This window comes from Dama dama, chromosome 14 (genome assembly GCF_033118175.1).
Source record: "Dama dama isolate Ldn47 chromosome 14, ASM3311817v1, whole genome shotgun sequence".
Classification (NCBI taxonomy): domain Eukaryota; kingdom Metazoa; phylum Chordata; class Mammalia; order Artiodactyla; family Cervidae; genus Dama; species Dama dama.
The window spans coordinates 19,033,333-19,052,940 of NC_083694.1; the positions used below are offsets into that span (position 1 = coordinate 19,033,333).

A 19,608-nucleotide genomic window follows, 5' to 3' on the forward strand; every position below is an offset into this window, starting at 1 on the left:
CAAAGTTGAAGCTATCACACATCCTGATTTGAAACTATATTCAAAGTATACATACTGAATATATATATATATACACACACACATATATTCACACAAAAATTATAGCAATCAAAACAGTATGATATTGGTTAAAAACAGAAACATAGATCAATGGAACAGAATAGAGAGCCTAGAAATAAATCCATGAATATATAGTCAAGTTATTTATGACAAGGAGCTAAGAATATGCAATGAAAAAGGACTGTCTCTACAATAAGTGGTGCTAGGAAAACTGACAGCCGACTGCAAAAGAGTGAAATAGGGCCTCTATCTTACACCATGCACAAAAAACACTCAAAATGGATTAAAGACTTTAACATAAAACTTAAATCCTATGATTTCTGAAAGAAAACATGGCGGGGGGGGGGTGGTAATCTCCTTGACTTGGTCTTGGCAATGATTTTTTAAAAAATTTAACCCCAAAAGAAAAGGCAACAAAAGTAAAAATAAACTAGTGGGGTTACATCTAACTAAAAAGCTTCTATTACAGCAAAGGGAGCATCAGCAAAATGAAAAGGCAGCCTACTCAATGGGACAAAATATTTGCAATCATATATCTGATGATGGGCTTCCCTGGTGGCTCAGACGGTAAGGAATCTGCCTGCAATGCAGGAGACCCAGGTTCAGTCCCTGGGATGGGAAAATCCCCTGGAGAAGGGAATGGCAACCCACTCCAGTAATCTTGCCTGGAGAATCCCAGAGGAGCCTGTCCGTGAGGTCCATGAGGTTGCAAAGCGTTGAACACGACTGAGCAGCTAACACTTTCACTTCACTTTCACAGCTGATAAAAGCTTAATATCCAAGATACGCAACACAGGGAAGCCATACAACTTAGCAGCAAAAAAACCCCAAATTACACAATTAAAAAATGGGTAAAGAATTTGAATAGATGTTTTTCCAAATAAGGCATACAAATGACCAATTGGTACATGAAAAGGTGCTCAACATCACTAATCATCAGGGGAATGTAAGTCAAAAGCATAATAAGAACATCTCATGCTTGTTAAGAAGCTATCATCAGATAGGGAAGAAAAACAAATGCTGGTGATGATGTGGAGAAAAGGGGACCCTTTTATACTGACAGTGGTAATGCAAACAGGCACTGTCACTGTGGAAAACAATATAAATGTTCCTCAAAAAATTAAAAATAGAACTACTATGCCATCCAGTAGTACCACTTCTGCATATTTATCCGAAGGAAGCAAAATCATTAGCCTGACAAATTTTTTTTTCCCACTAACTTGAAAAGATATAAGCACCTTCATATTCACTGTAGCATTATTTATAATAGCCAAGACATGGAAACAACCAAAGGAAATAATTCCATTTGTGATAATGTGGATGAACCTGGAGGGGATCGTGCTAGGTGCAATGAGCCAGACAGACAAATATAAATGGTGCATGATATCATATATATATATGGAATCTTAAAAAAAGAGTTGAACTTGTAGAAACAGACTAGAATGTGGTTGACAGGGGCTGGGATGGGGAGTGGGGTGGAGGAAATAGGGAGAGGCTGAAAAAAAGGCACAAACTTTCAGATATAGATGAATAAAGCCTGAGGAGCTAATGTACACTGATGGCAACTATAATTAATATTGTATGATTGAAAGTTAGGAGATAGATCTTAAATGTTCTCACCAGGAAAAAGAAAAAAGTAAATATGTGAACTGAGGGATGTATTAGTTTGACGGTGAGAATTCTTTCACAATGTGTGTGTATAATTATCATGATGTACATTTTAAATATTTTACAAGTTTTTATTTGTAAATTAAACCTCAGTAAAGCTGAAAAGGAAAAGAGAAATGTGTTGCAAAAACTGTGTAGCACCCTGAAAGGGCATCTGCTGCAATGGACAGATCAGCTGTGATCTTACAGTATAAATACATGGAAGTCCTCCAAGAAAGCAGATCAGGACTGCTTGCCAAACTGGATGTACGTGTTGTGGCAAAAATTGAGTATTAAGTGTTTTCTTCGGTAAATCAGAACTTTTGTGAGGTACCCTGGCTTTTCTGCAATTCTATATCTTGTATGCAGGCATCTTTAATTTATACCACATACTACGAGGAGCCACAGCCAGATCTGATTGAAATTTCACGTCACTTGGAGGACTTCGATGAGATTTTGAGACAGGTAAAGTAACTGGATGAGACTTTGAAGTGGTCTTCTTTGGAAAAGGCAAGAAGGGCATTTCACATGGCATGTATGCATGGAAGGAAGAGTGTGTGTTAAAAAGTCAATGAGCTAAATATGACAAATTTTGTTAGCTACTACCCAACAGATAGCTTCCTCTTCTACTCCTCACTTTGTTAGGGGGCTCACACGGGAAAGAATCTGCCTGCAATGCAGGAGACCCGGATTTGATCCCTGAGTAAGGAAAATCCCTTGGAGAAGAGTATGGATACCTACTCTCGTATTCTTGCCTGGAGAATTCCATGGACAGAGAAGCCTGGTGGGGTACAGTTCGTGGGGTCCCAAAGAACTGGACACGAACAAGCAACTAAGACTTTCACTTTCATTTTTTCATGCGCCATACTCAAATAACCTATCATGACTGATTTAAACCTCTGCTAGATATCTATATTCCTAAACTCCCTTGCAACTACAGGTGACCTAGTAACCCAGTTCTGGCCAATGAGAATTAAGGGAAGGTGGGTGAGTGATTTTGAAAAATAATTTTGCTTCTTGAGGAAAGCTGCTTGCACTAGTCTTCCCTCTTCTTCCTGTCTTGAATGCAGACATGATATGTGGAACCATTTTGAGACTATGAGGCAGTAAATATGTATGTAAGAGAAAAAGACCAGGAAGATGCTATATGTTGAAATGTATCCCCCTGAAAGATATGCTGGAGTCCAAACCCCCAGTACAAAAACACATGATCTTATTTTGAGATTGGGTCTTTTCAGAGGTAATCAAGTTAAGATGAGGTCACTAGGGTAGGCCCTAATTCAATACAATGTTATTATAAAATGTCTTATAAAATGTTATTATATATCTGTATCTGTGTCATTACAAAAAGCAGAAAGTTGGACACAGATACAGGCACAGGCAAAAGGCTGTGGGAAAGTGGAGGCACAGATTGGGATGACGCAGCAAAAGTCAGAGAATGACAAAGGTTGCCAGTCAACCACATGCGAATCGGGAACAAGGAATTCTCCCTCAGTTCCCTTGGAAGGAGCCAACCCTGCTGACACTTTGATCGTGAACTTCCAGCCTTCAGAAAGCCCTCTTAAGGAAGAAAGAGCAAACCTTGGAGGTTTCACGTGCCCTGATTTCAAACTATACTACAAAGCTATAGTAAAACAGTACTGTACTGGCACAAAAAAAGTTACACAAATCAAGGGAACAGAGCAGAGAGCCCAGAAGTGAATCCACACTTCTACAGGCAATTAATCTATGACAAAGGTGAGAGCTTACAGTGGGGAGAAGACAGCCTCTTCAATAACTGAAACTAATGTATCACTGTATGTTTCCTATACTTCAATGAAAAAAATTTAAAAATATAAAAAAATCAAAGGGAGAGTACAAGAACACAAGAGGAATGTTATTCTGCCACAAAATAAAAAGTATGGAAAAAAAATAACTATAAGGCAATACATTTGTTTTTTAAGCTACCAGTTTGTGGCATTTTGTTATAAGAGCCCTAATAGTACACAATACAGATGATGAAACAGAAAAAGAGAAACAGTCTGGCCCCTGATGATATCTTTACAGTTAGTGGTAAACTCTAGGATCTTCTTCCTCTTAACTTTTCGTGTGTGGCGGGGGGTGGAAACCTTTTGGTTTGAGCTAGTGTTAATTTCATATTCTGTTACTTGTACCTAGTACATCTTATAAATAAATGTTTTTTCAAACAGCCTTGAAAACAAATAAGGTTTTGACAGATATGGGTAGGAAGAAATGAATTGAGCAAAGAAAGTCAGTGGCTGAGGAAGCCACTGAAGCAGAGGTTATATTCAGGGCACAGCGGTGGGCAGCTGGAACATGGGTGTTTCAAGGGAGAGGCAATGGGAACAAGTTGGAGGGAAACTGGAGCCATAATGTGGAAGGTGTCTAATGATATGCTAAGGTTTCTCTACTGTCAAGAAAAATACTGGAAGTTTTCATAGGGGAATAAAAGGATCAGAACTGAAATTAAGTAGTAGAAGTAAGTAGTGTGTACTGAAATAGTGAGAGAGTACAGGCAGAAAGATACATATAAAATATAATGGAGTTTTAATTAAAATAATGGAGCAGGATACGGAAAAGAGGAGGTCAGAATCACATTACTAAGAAAAAGTGGACTAGTAGCATGTAGAGTGCAAGGTAGTAAAGTGACCATTTTAGTCACTGACTGACATTATCCTGAATGCTGAGAAAATGGTAATGAAACATTGGGATGACCTGGGAAACTCTGAAAATAGTGGCATCTAAGTTCCATCTCCAGAAACTCTTTTTTTAATTGATTGAGAACCACTGGGGGATGGGTGTGGAAGGATGTCAGGATATTACAAATGAGGGTCAAACCTCCTAATTTGAGAAGCAACACTCGACTGACATTACCAAGTTTGTCCTATTTTAAATACAAACTTCCATGTCTTCACTCATTTAGTAACTAGTACCGGGCTATGATGGTGATAAAGAGATTGTTTGCCCTCGGAGCATTTAAAATCTTTATCAAATATAATTTTTGATTTAAATATAGCTCCAGATCTATTTTCTTGAGTACTAGTTTTATATCAGAACAAATACTGAGATGAAAACATACAAATTGTTGTTCTGAGATTTAAAAATGCTTTATCCATTTTTTGTTGTTGTTGTTTGAGGGAAAAAAAGAGAGAAGGTCTTATAGGATAATAAAAAATGAATAAGATAAGCTATTAAAAGGGAAGATTGTGATATAATAAGCTATAAAAATAAATATATAAAATAATTTATATAAATAATCTTATATCACATAAATTATATTAACAAAATTTATAAATTAAGCTACATCTGAACAAACAATTTATGTCTCATACAAGAAGTAAATAAATTTAAGAGGGAGGGGATATATGTGTACATGTAGCTGATTCACGTTGTACAGCAGAAACTAATACAATATTATAAAGCAATTACACTCCAATTTTTAAAAAGTAGATTAAAAAAATAGGATCTACCAGGTCCTAATGTAATTGTTTATCAGAAAAAAAATTCATTCAATAATTAATTCATATCATTCCATACTTTAATGGCCTTTCTCAAGTTCAACAAGATTCATGGGAAACATAGGGTATTGGGACAAAATACACGACGTATTTAAGGTTTTCCAACAAAGATACACTCAGAAACAGGATCAGCACCTAGAAAGCCACCCCATAACGCACTGGTTTGTTGTTGTTCAGTCGCTAAGTTGAGTCCGATTCTTTGAGACCCCATGGACTGTAGCACATCAGGCTACTCGTGCTCCGCTATCTCCCAGAGTTTCCTCAAATTCATGTCCAAACTCACTAAGCCGAAGCTTTAATTTTTTCGAATTATCTAGTAAATTAGTCTCTTCCTTCTGTTGTTAAATGAAAATACATTCTGGTTCCTTCACAGCTCATGCTGGACAGGAGCAGAGGGTACAGAATTAATGAGAATAAGAATCACTCACTCTTCATTTCAATACTTTAGAAAGGGCTGTGGGAGGAAGGAAGAGAGAGCCTGATGCTACTTAATGTAATGAAAATGTGAATGCTCTAAGATAATATATGAATTTCAATAACACATGAATTTCAAATTTTATCACAAGTAAAAGAGTGACAGTATTTAAAAACCTTTCTTTAAATTTCTGCCATGGGTTTCATTTAAATTGTTCCATTGGACTACTGTTATGGGCATATGATGTTTACTCTTTTTTAAGGTGGACTTAAATTAAACCGTCTTTACTAGCAATAGTTATCAATTTCCCCCCAAAAAGATGCAGAATAGTCCAACAAGATTATATAAATACAGTGCACACTCACTCGTGGTGATGAGAATCTGGAGAAAAGTGAACCATTCTCTTGTTACTGACTGGGCCAGGAGTTGTCACCTGAAAGGAGATTTAAAACCAAAACCAGTCACAGGTGAGTCTGTAAAAAGGCAGTGAATAACAGGGATGTTTTCATTTGAAGACATCCACTCTGAAATGCAGAATCTAACAGTTCTCAAAATCTAAGACCCAACTGTATGGACCAAAAGTATAATTAAATTCCTGGTAAGAATGAACTACTTTTTTTAGTCTAGCATAGTTCCTCTGTTAGAATTTTAAGACTATTTAAAAAGTATCTTTATAATAGAAAAAAAAAAAAAACTTTCTGAAGAACTAGACCACTGAGTCTCATTTCCAAATACTACACAAATGCAAATATATTTAATTGTACGTAAAAAAAAGAGGTTTACTTAATTAGTGTTGAGAAGATGGTATTTCCTAGGAACAACATCTTTTTATTTAATTCTTAAATGTAAATGACATGTATTATAATGAACACATTTAAATGCATACAAATTACTATATACATACTGCTCTACATAAAATAGATGAGCAACAAGGATCTGCTATATAGCACAGGAAAATATATTTATTACCTTGTAATAACTTACAATGAAAAAGAATATATACATATAAATGTATATAACTGAATCACTTTGTCGTACACCTGAAACTACTGCAACATTATAAATCGACTGTACTTTAAAAAACGCATACGAAAGCTTAAATCAAGGAAGCAGTGAATAGTACTTTTTATAGTTTTCCCATAAAGTTAGGAATTATCTGTGTATTTACACAGAACAATAATTTCATTTAAGAGAAAAAATTTTATACCTTTACTTCTAAATCAAAGTAAAAACCTGATAAAGAATTAAAGATTCAACTTTTTTGATAAATGCGAGCTATTCCCATGTTCCAAGAAAATGTCACAACTTTTCTATCTAATAGAGGGTTCTCAACAGGAACATAAACATAGCATCATGCAAGAAGGAATCCACAATCACAAATGACAAGAGATAAAGTTACAACTTAAGGCTTTAATGCTTCATCATATTAAAAACAGAAACAAAACTGTCTATAATTATAGGAGTGTCACTTAACATACAGAATCCAGAAAGGATTGAGGCATGATGAGGCAACAAATGCCTCTGAAAAGAAACGAACATTTTCAAAAATGTATTTCGTCTTCTTTCACTTGGGTACCAAGGATGCCAGCACACACTGAAATTCCAAGAATTGCAAATACTGCAAATGTGCACAGATGATGACATTAATAACCCTACGGTTTGAGCGCCACAGGTGAACATGTGGCTCGACTCCAGGACTACATCCTGCATTCATCTCAGAATGAGGTTTTCATGCTTCTCCAGTGGGCAGCCCTGGAATACAGTAATCCATTTTCTACACCGCGGCTATGAGAAAGGCCGACTGTGCCTATGTCACGCTTTGTTAGAGGTTCATGATCACATTATCTCAGGGTGGACCTGACACTTTTATGCAGTTTACAGTATGTTCTATGTACAGGCAACTTATTTCCTTTGCCAGGGCTGCTGACAACCTTTTCCACACTATATTAATCTTGTTTACTGACTTTATCTTGGTACAAATATCAGAAAACTGAACTTTTTATCTCAGAGAAAAAATAAACAACATGTTGACAGAAGCAGAAGCTATTTTCAGGGCTAAAATTGCTTGTTTACCTGCAGCTATACTTATGGAAAAATGTTTAAGTCTTGCTCTGGCTTGAGATACATAATCTGAAATTTAATAAATGAAGGAATTTCACATACACCCATGTGATAAATTGCCCAATGAAAAACAATGCAACTGAATACAACAAAACAGAATTTATAACTAATTTATACCACAATACAAATGTAAGCTTTCAATCTAGTCAGAAATAATCATACTATGTATTTCTCAGAAATCATATGTAGAAACTATGAGTGCAATTCAATTGCTGTAAACAACTCACGAAAGATTTATAATAGCAAATGTAGATATTTAAATGAGTCTACATATTTACCTAGTACATAGCCCCATTTTTGAAAAAGATGTGAATATCCCATTTCATTATTTCAAGTCAATTTGGTTTTACTTTTAAAGATATTCAAATAGGCATAATTTAGAATTTTTTTAAATGAAACAAACACTGAGATCTATATATGATAATCTTCTCAGGTCAATGACACTGGTCTGCCTCAGGAGTAAAATGTTCTACTAATGGGAATCTTTTGCTACGTTAGGGATTAGACGCCTTTACCAAAAAGGTGAGAGAGATTGAGGAGGGAGTATGACAAAGCTGTTTATTGTCACTCTGTTTATTTAACTTACACACAGAGCACATCATGCGAAATGCTGGGCTGGATGAGTTACAAGGTGGAATAAAGATTGCCGGGAGAAATATCAACAACCTCAGATAAGCAGACAATATCACTCTAATGGCAGAAAGCAAAGAGGAACTAAAGAACGTCTTGATGAGGGTGATGAAGGAGAATGAAAAAACTGGCTTAAAACTCAACATTAAAAAAACTAAGATTATGACATCCGGTCCCACCACTTCATGGCAAATAGAAGGGGAAAAGTTGAAAGCAGTGATAGATTTTCTCTTCTTGGGGTCTAAAATCATGCAGATGGTGACTGCAGCTATGAAATTAGAAGACTCTTGCTCCTTGGAAGAAAAGTTATGACAAACCTAGATAGTGTGTTAAAATGCAAAGACAACACTTTGCTGACCAAGGTCCATATAGTCAAGGCTATGGTCTTTCCTGTAGTCATGTACGGATGTGAAAGCTGGACCATAAAGCAGGCTGATTGCCGAAGAATTGATACTTGCCAACTGTAGTGCTGGAGAAGACTCTTGAGAGTCTCTTGGACAGCAAGGAGATCAAATCAGTCAATCTTAAAGGAAATCAACCCTGAATACTCATTGGAAGAACTGATGCTGAAGCTGAATCTCTGATACTTTGGCCATCTCATGCAAAGAGTCGACTCACTGGAAAAGACCTTGATGCTGGGAAAGATTGAAGGCAGAAGGAGAAGAGGGTGACAGAGGATGACATGGTTGGATGGCATCACTGATTCAATGGACATGAACTTGGGCAAACTCCAGGAGATTGGTGAAGGACAGGGAAGCCTGGAATGCTGTAGTCCGTAGGATTGCAAAGAGTCAGACATGACTTGGTGACTGAACAATAAGATCTTAGTACAGGATTCAGCTTATGAAAAGCAAGGCTATCCTAGAGTTTCAGTGTATTTTAAACTTGAAAACATGTGTTTAATACAATTGATTATTAGTAGTTACTTCAAAGAATTATAAAATATCAAGAAACATTCTTATAGAATTCTTCCTAAAAATTATAATTCAGGGTTAATCTTTCTAAAAATAAAATGAAGCAATTTAAAATATCAGGTCAAAGTATTAATTTCTAGTAAACATCCAAGTATGTGATTATTTTATTCTCTAAAAAAAGATGCCTTCCAGTTATTTCAAAAATGTCTTAGAAAGAAATGACAAATTAAAAAAAATTATAACTCTTTAAATATCCTATAAGATGTTCATGTTGTAAAGTTTGTTACAAAAAGTTGATTTCATAAGGCCAGATAGGAAACAGGTGTTTTGTTCTTCATGAGAAACAGTATCTCCACAATCCAATTCTCGTTGTTTGTTAAAACTCTTGAGACAATCGTTTATCTAATTAGCCAATATTTACTGATAATAACCTTAAACACCACAGTATATGCTCTGAATTTGTATGATTTATTTTATACTCATATGCAAATTATTAAATAAAATTAAAGTTCAATAGGAATGAATGGTCTCTGGGTAGCATAGCGTTTGTGTCAACTTCTGACCTTATTAGACTGTGAAATAAACTATAATGCTAAAAGATCACAGGGGTCTCAGTTTTTACTATTGTTATTTACAATCAACTTATCAACCTGATGATCACAATATAGTAGTGCTGGATGAGACTGTAATAGTAGCTATACGCCACCATCAAAATTCATAAGGTCAACATGAACCCATATAAGGGAAATTTAGCCAAATGACTTCAATGACAAAATATCATTCTCAATTTTATTAGAAATGTTAAAAGAAATTTATTCTTTTCTATCACTGATTTATTAACACTGATATTATGACTTTCCCTCTAAGATAAACAAAACAGTTGGCTTTAAACCTCATTTTCATTTTGTTACTATTACCAAACCCACTGCATCTCATCCCATTCTTCTATAATGAAGATGGTTGAATGAGTTACTTTCCAAATCAGGTAGACTTACCTGAGACACAATGGTCTTATGAGATTCATAGTGAGTTTGTTCAATATGGATGATACCTCACTTATGCTCTCCATGAATAAGATTCCTTCTATAAATTCATGACGTGTTACATCTCCACACAAACCCAAGAAACCATCCGTCCAGCCTTCTTTCTCTGCCTCTACTAGAGCCATTCTCCTCCAACTTTTCTCTCACTTACAATTACATTTTATTTGCCTTCCAAATGTTATTCTGCTTCAGTGCCTACACTGACAAACACTTAGGGTGGCAGGCTGCCATTCAAAAGAAGGCCTTTCAGTTTTCTGAGGACTGCTCAATCAAATCTGCCTGGCCTCCAGGCTGCAGGGAGACATTGTCTGAGCCTCCCTGCCAGTTTGTCAAGACCCAGAAGTTTTCTACTTCTCGAAGGACCGTTATTAATTTGACTCAACTTCTCAGAAGAAAGAAACAAGCCTTTTAACTTTAGCAGGCTCTGCATGAAGGCCCCCTGGTACATTCAACAAATGTGTCAGTCAAATACATGTGACAGATATTAAGGAAAACAACTCAACAAAAAGGAGCTTAAAAATAGAACTTTAAAACCTAGGGGCAAGAAGTTAAGGAGACAAAAGCAAAGATGTGGAAGGAAACTTACTGTAGTTGCTAGTCTATACATTTATCTTCATTTAAAAATAAGCAGAAGAAAATAATATTCTAAACACTTTGGAATAGTTGATTTTAACTCATAGTTGTTAAAATGAATGTGTCAAGTGCCCATCTTTTAATTACACACAGGAGGATAGAGAAAGACTCTCCAAAAGTATTTCCCATGAGGGCAACTGAGTTTTATATTGGTGTTCTAAAAAACTGGTACAAGATAGTTGGGAGAATGAATAAAATATTTCACTGTGTTATCTATTCTCATATATATTACAGAATGGTCACAATTCACAAAAGGTGCAATTTATTCGGGGATGGAAAACATTCAAGAAAATAACATTAGAATCACTTTTAACATAACATATACAAGATTGGAAATTACTTTAGGATAACTTTGAAAGTAAATACAACAAAGGGACAAATTCAGGTGGCATAAATGGATATCATTTATAAGATTAAAGGGAAACAAAGTAGTAATCTGATTTCAGAGGAAAAAGGGGGAATAAAATCACCTCTGAGAAGGGAGCTGTATGCAATTTCTTTCTCCCTTCTCCAATTCATCTTACCAACTCACCGAACTCAACTTTCTAAATCACTGCTTTTCAATGTTTTGACTTTCTCATGCCAGAGCCATCCATAGCTCTTCACTGAAAGCAAAACTAAAGATAATAAGAAATGCATTCAAAACCCTCTCTAATCTCATCTCTGCTTCCCTCTGTGATCCCTTTCTAGCTTCTGACGCAATAGCTGATTCCTCCCGGTTCTAAACTCCAAACTGCTTTACTGGAAACAATTCAACTGATATTTACTAGTTATTACTGTGCACATAAAATCATGCTGAAATTTACTATATAATGAGTGGTATGTGGTTTCTATTCAGTTGGGTGATTTTGGTTATATTGTTACATTGATCTACATTGATTGTTACAGTGATTTAGCTATATTGTTACAAAGACCACTAATCTTTATGATATCATGATAAAGTCCTGTGTTAAGAGACTCCTCTAATTTGAAGGTTTTTTTCTTTCCCCCTAAGAAAGGTCAGTAAATAATTCATGCACTAATCCATATTTAACTTTCATTTGTCTAGACTACTATTAAAGTAAATGTGAATTTATATGTTGTTTTTGTTATTTAGTTGCTAAGTTGTGTCCAACTCTGTGACCTCATTGTAGCCTGCCAAGCTCCTCTTTCCATGGGATTTTCCAGGCAAGAATATTGGATTGGGTTGCCATTTCTTTCTCTGTGGGATCTTCCTGACCCAGGGATCAAACCTGTGTCTCCTGAGTTGGCAGGCAGATTCTTTACCACTGAGCCACCAGGGAAGCCCTGTGAATTCACATGCTGTTGCTGCTGCTGCTAAGTTGCTTCAGTCGTGGCTGACCCTGTGCGACCCCATAGACGGCAGCCCACCAGGCTCCCCCGTCCCCAGGATTCTCCAGGCAAGAACACTGAAGTGGGTTGCCATTTCCTTCTCCAATGCATGAAAGTGAAAAGTGAAAGTGAAAAGTGAAAGTGAAGTCGCTCAGTTGCGTCCGACTCTCAGTGACCCCATGGACTGCAGCCCACCAGGCTCCTCTGTCCATGGGATTTTCCAGGCAAGAGTACTGGAGTGGGTTGCCCTTGCCTTCTCCGTGAATTCACATAGCAGACTACAAAAAATCCTCTTCACTGGCTAAAAGAAACTAAAAAGGTAATAGGTGAAAGTAGAATGCCCGATGTGTGCAGATAAGGTGCTGGATCTGAGACCATCAGAAGTAGTAGCTTCCAACAATGTCCTTCTGGAAAGAAAATACGGATGGAAGATCATTTCTGCAAATAACTGAATTACCTGAGATTGCAAAAACTGTTGTGCTAAATTATTAAATTTGTACACTGGAGTTTGGTTTTCCAACTAAGAAGATGCCTCAGAATTTGGGATTTTATAAAATCTAGTAACCTTACAGAAAGATGTACTAGGTTCTCACCATTATTCCTATCTTTATGTATAAGACATTCATAAGCAATCTTGCTCTTATCAGCTGAGTTCACACTGGTTAAGATTTGCAGGGGGGAAAAAGCCATCTTATTAGCAGCATCTACTTTCTTAACCTTTGTGTTAATTAGATTATATTATAGTAGAGATGCGGGGCTTCCCTGATAGCTCAGTTGAGAAAGAATCCACCTGCAATGTAGTAGACCCTGGTTCGATTCCTGGGCTGGGAAGATCCACTGGAAAAGGGATAGGCTACCCACTCCAGCATTCCTGGGTTCACTTGTGGCTCAACTGGTAAAGAATCTGCCTGCAATGTGGGAGCCCTGGGTTCGATCCCTGGATTGGGAAGATCCCCTGGAGAAGGGAAAGGCTACCGACCCCAGTATTCTGGCCTGGAGAATTCCATGGACTGTCTTATAGTCCATGGGGTCACAAAGAGTCGGACACGACTGAATGACTTTCACTTTCATAGTAGAGATGTAACATAGTGAGTGAATTTGACGACTTTTACCTGATTGTCAAAGGTTAAAGGGTCCACACTGTTCCATTATACTTTTACTATGCAATTTTTAACCCTTCCTGGGACGATGTAAGCATGAACAACCCAACAAATAAAGTGTGATAATGACCATCAATGACACATCAAGAATTAACAGAGTTTGTAGAAATACTTTTGTGATTAATGATGACAATTACATTGTCATCAGTCTATCAGTTTTGCCGGCTTATAAGGTAAGTTTTCATGGGCAAGATGGCTAAAGTGAATAGACATCATTATTCTCAAACATTTGATGAAGAAAGTAATACCCACTGAGGTGAGGGCACATAACACTCAGATTACAAAGACTAAACAGAGCTAGATCGGAACCTCAGTTGTTCTATTCCCAATTGCCTCCCACAGAGGACGACACAAAGAAGACGATACACCAAAACAAGTGTTTCCTGTGTGGGGGAATTTGCCACAGGAGATGCTGATTTGAATGGAGATTATATTGTTGGAAACTCTTCAGCCTATAAATATACATCCAAGGACATTCTGGTCTTTACTTGTGACTTCGGGGTACCCCATGGGGCTATTTTAAATATAGGCAAGTGTGAGCATGGCATCTCAAACAAGGTTGTCAGTCCATGTTACAGATAGACTAACAAGAATAACAAATGGCTCCACCACAAGTCATTACAGGCAAAGTAGTGAAAAAAATTAAACACTGCATTGAAGAGGAGTAGACATTTCATGATGAGAATATGTGAAGGAACTTGGAGAATTAGAGAAGGTGGGCTATCTTTTTCCTTCAAAAGCAGATAACAATGTAAATGTGAGATTACACCTTCAAACCAGAAAGGCTTTATAAAGAATAAAAAAAAAAAAAAATCACAGGAAATAAAGCACAGAGAAGCACAAGGCTTTCAATAGAGGATTAGTCATCCTGGCAGAAATCGTATGTGTCAAAGGGAAGATGCTAACCTTTCAGCTACTAGCGTCACATCAAGTAGTGACTGCAGACAGACTCCAGGTAACCAGGAAGTAATCTTAGTACCTTTTCAAGTAAGAGCATATATATCTTTAAAATAATTCTTAAAATGCATGTTATGCTAAGCTGATGAAGATGTGGAAATATACAAACATACATGTAGATACATGACAACATTAGCAATTCTTATATTTTCATTCTAAGACTAAACAATGTGTTTTAAATCTTCACTTTAAACAGTTTTTTCCTAGTTCAAATAAGTCAGCATTAATAATTAAGAATTTAGAATTATTGGCCTATTAGAATAATAATGCTTCTAATTATTAAGTGCATAAATCCTCATTTCTGGTCTACAAAATGATGATCTAAAAGATTTAATAGAAAAGATTAATCACTATATAATTAAAGAACAAATACAGCGACAACTGTTTTTCACACTGCTCCATGGTAATTTTTTTTCTGTTTTTTTAGAGTAGGGAACTAAAAATTAACCAGCTCAGGATGATGGTCAATAGTGATTAAAGAAAGAGTTTCACTCTGCCGTCCTGTTTTAGTAGCAAGCTGTGAGTGGCCTCTGCTGGCTGACCAAAGGCTTCTTAAATCACTCATTTATGATGCTCACAATACCATGGGCTTCAAGAATACAAGGATAGGTCTACACATGTTTACACAAAATCCATTGTGCATACAAAACTGCCTTTTATAAGAGTAAATGCCAAAGTAATAAAAGGTGCATAAGATGATGTAAAAATCTTTATCATCTTATCCCACTTCAACATACTTAGATTACACACCAAATCTATACATCTCCTAAAAATTACAATTTATAAGTGTATTAATAAGTGTATTAATGTGGATTATCTTATTCAACTCACATCAAGTGAGTCACATCTACATTTAAAATATTTTCTTAAAGTTCATTTTATACACATACACACAAACTTTTTCTCAAAATTAAGTGTAAAATTTCAGGGAAATGAAAAGAAAGACTGAATTTAAAAAATTTTCAAAGAATTAGTGATCTAAAAAAAGAACACATTAACATTTTATGTAATGGTTTACAAAGATACTAACCAAGAAACACAGTAAGGCAAAACAATTTTAAAGATTTCTATATTATTGTATCTATGCTTGAGTAGAAGTAATTTTATATTTAAAACTTAAAGTTGTAAGTAAGAAGCTGAAAACTTACTTAGTAACAGGTACTGTTAATTTGGTAATCATAATAGAGAAGAAAAAAAGTTTCAATTTTTTTTTCTCAGCAGCTTTCTATTAATAAAAATTTCTTGTGCATGATAGAGTTTGCGATTTTTTTATCTTAAACATACCATTATATATGATTCTCTTCATACTTGACCCAATCTATCCACTTAAAATATACCCCATTAAGAATTATTATCAAATATGCCTAATGATGTCAGAAGGTGACTACATTTATTTTAAAAAGTTATTGTTCTCATGTGTGACAATATTCCAGTACGTTTCAACCCTCATTTCAGAATTCAGTCCCATTATCTTGCCTGCTCAAAATTGTTCACAGGGTTAGCTAGCTGACATATAAGATAACCCTCCATCTCACCAGACACCACTGGGATATGACATACTGACCCACAGTAAGCCCTTATTATTAGCCTGAAATACATAGCACAGAACGCAGCTCCTGCCAGGGAATTTGTTTATAAAAATTCCTTTATCTCTCTGGACATTCAAAATGCTTTTAAAAAATTGTCCAACTATTTAAAGGAATTTCAAACAATAAAAAAAAAAAAACTCTAATGGATGTTTTGGAGCTTCTCCTTCCATCTCTCACAATTTTGCAGAATCTAAAAAATAAAATAAGGAGTCATATCAGGAAGTAGAAGCCGGACAGTGTTTCCTCCTTGGAGCTTAGCTTACACACTAGATAAAGAACACACTTGAAAAACAAAAAGGGTAGTTAATAATTCCCATTTCTAACAAGAATTATAATACACTGAAAAACTTGGTACATGTAAAAAAATCTTTTTTTTTGGTAGTAGAAGAGATTGTGGGGTAACATGGCAGTGAAGATAGTTACGCAGTGAAGATATTCAGCAAACATGACTGATAACATAAAAAAGTTATGAAGACAGTTTTTTGGATAAAAATTCTACCACATACATTAAAAATCTACTTTGGGAATATAAGCAGACTAGGGAAACTTTTCAGTTCTTAGTTATAAAATTACCATAAATTTTTGAGTAAATCTAGTAAACATTTAGTAAATATTTTTACTATTTTATTATTTTTAATAGTAAATTTTACTAAATTTATTATTTAAAATACTTAAGTTATTCTGAATCTTGGAAAACATGATCAACATTTCAGGAGCTAAAATTATTTTCTTTCCACATTAATTACTGATAATTTATTATAACATTATCAGCTGTGCATATGCCCTTTTAAAAATGCATATTTTCAAGCTGTTTTTTAAAACTAGCTTATGTCTTCTTACTGTAAGCTGACAGTGATGTATGAAATTTTATTTTATATCAAAAGAAAAAAATTACAGCTGGTTTTGATATTTAAAAGGTTGCTTCTAAAAATATCAAGGATATATTGATAGTAATTTATGAGAAAAATGCTGAGAGTCTCCACACTTAAAAACTGAATATCTTAACATGGTTTATATTTAGCAAATAAAACACTTAAGATATTATATTCTACAAGCTGTTCTCCTTAAGTAAAGATTCAGGCAACCACCCAGTCTTGTGTAATATAGATCAAGATCAGATTATTATCCTGTTAATTGCACTAAAACATGTCTATAATTTAAAACCACATAACTATGACTTGAGAGGGGAAAGAAGAAGATCATAAATACAAACAAGCAGATTATTATTTAAAGTATATATAAATGAATGAATGAAAAACAAATCAAGTATTAGTGAATAGATAACAATATACCCTTAGTATATTACAAACTATCTTTCTCAATGAATGGCTATACAAAACACAAATAATAACCTGTAACTCTAACCAATAATATCCTTTGACTAATATGTATTTCAAGTAAAAAAAAAACAAAAAAAACCCCACAGAGTTAGACCTTCATATCTGGGGGATATTTGTTAGTAGAAGTAGCTTTAAATTGAAAAAAGTAAATATCTATCGTAACTCTGGTTACATCATAAAACTATCAGTAAGACAGCCAGAGGTGGTCATGTGAGATAAGGCCTGGCCAATAAGAAGTATGTCAATCACTGGGTGGAGCTTCTACGGAAGATTCTCTCTGCGGGATTTACTAGCTGGCATTTACCTTGTACCCGTCTTTGTACTTCAGGATGTCTGGGATGAAGGCAACAATACCCACTTTTTGACTAGGAGTGAAAGATCAAAAGAGTCAAAGGCTTCCACACTGCCATCCTTTATCTGGATAACGAAGCCATCAAGTATCTTCTCATGACACTAGGAAGAAACAAAACATAACCCTCTTTTGTTCAAGTCACCATTTACTTGGGCATCTTGTTACATGCTCCAAGCCCAATCTTTAATTAATAATAATAATAATAGCAATAATGCTAATTGTATCCAGCAAGTTTTACCTTTATTCTTAAAACAAAACAAAAAAATAAGGTCATCCAGTGGGTCAGGAATCCACAAAAACAGGAGATACTGAACTTCTGCTTGATATGCCCAGCACTCTGCTGGGTGAACAGAACAGTGGTCCCCAACCTTTTTGGCACAATGGTTTCGGGATGGTTCAAGCATATTTATTACACTGCTGCTGATCTGACCGGAGGCGGAGCTCAGGGGGTAATGTGAGAGATGGGGGGCGGCTGCAAATACAGACGAGGCTTTGCTTGCTTGCCTGCCTCTCACCTCGGGCTGTGCAGTCCCGTTCCTCACAGGCCACAGACCTTGAGTGGAGTTGGGACCCCCGATCTAGAAGATTCTGAAGAACTGCATAATATAAACCCTGCTAGCTAATATGTTACAAACTGAAAATATATAAGCTGACTAAACTAGAAGTCTGACAGAAATAAGAGTTGAATAGGTAATAAAGTGTCAGAGATCTGGGAATTTGGTTCATTCTATAAAACACAGTCTATGTTTGCAGCTCCAAATATTGAGCTAGGGTATCCTGACTGGTTGGTATTGTCAGACTCCAATAGGAAAAGGGTGCCTCCAATCAAAACATCAAAAAGAAACACACAAAAAGATGGTATTGTCATAATTTAAGTCGCTGTACTTTCATCTTCAGTAAATCCCAACTCCTGTTGCTTCAGGGTTCCTATCATCAAGAGCCTGGGAGATGCAAAACAGTTTCCTCTCGCTGCAGCAGAAACAGACAAGCCCTTCTGCTGATGATGGCTGGGCCCAGAGGCTCCTGCCTTCCCACTCCTGTAGAGCATGGGAAGGAGAACGGAGGCTGAAACAGGGGGGTAACCACTCTGGTAGTTGCCCCCACTCCTGTGGGGTAAAATGAGGGGGAACTGAGGAATATCTGCCCAGCTCCCACACAGCTGGTGAGGAGGGGAGTCTCTAGGAGAGTCCCAAGCTGGAGTTGGCACTCTGCCCAAATTGGAACAGAAGTAAAAATCTTGCATTGGTAGAGGGTGCATAGGGCTAGATGGATAGCCTGAGAAAATGCCACTGGTTCCCCCATGACCTGGGGGGTGCTGGATGGGTAATCCAGGTGTTTTGGTAATCTAATAGGGAACCAGTGGATGAGCACAGTTTTGGGACCCAAAGAAGCAGAGAACTTGGAGACAAATGGCTGGACTATCTGGGCTTCCGTAACGGGTACCAGCACAGTACCTCCAAACTCCAAATGGAACTAGACTTACACAAGTGAATGAAGTGCTGGGGTGCAGATCAGACCAGCGAGACAGAGATTAGTAGGGACCAAGGAGCAGTGCGTGGTCAGCAGGATGATGCATGGCTGAGAGTCATCTCCGTCACCCCCAGGGCACATCAATTCCCTACTGCCCTCTTGGGGAGAAGCAGAAGGGAGGGGGAGGAGAAATGCAAGACCAAGCATTTGTTAGAAAGAGACTAAGTTTCCTAGCTGGAAGAAACACTTAATATTGAGGTATGGTAACTGGCAAAAATCTGTTTCACTTCCCTTGACTCCTGCATCCTAACTCACACAATCCTTCCCCATACTGACCCCACTAATAAGTGGAAACTCACAAGAAATATCAAATATAATAAACAAAGAAGCTACATTTTCTTTTTCCCAAGTGTTCATCTTTTGCCCC

General features: G+C 36.4%; 1 protein-coding gene across 4 annotated transcripts in view; it reads right to left on the reverse strand.

Annotated features, from left to right (window-relative positions):
- Positions 1–19,608, reverse strand: part of GPATCH2 (G-patch domain containing 2) — a 191,502-nt gene that overhangs the window by 75,455 nt on the left and 96,439 nt on the right. For all 4 annotated transcript variants that reach the window (XR_009695754.1, XR_009695755.1, XR_009695756.1 and 1 more), the window contains exon 6: positions 6,006–6,073. Coding sequence is in view for 1 of the 4 variants with exons in the window: in XM_061160038.1 (XP_061016021.1) it covers positions 6,006–6,073 (68 nt within the window). In the remaining 3 variants the exon portion in view is untranslated. The remainder of the gene's footprint in view (positions 1–6,005; positions 6,074–19,608) is intronic.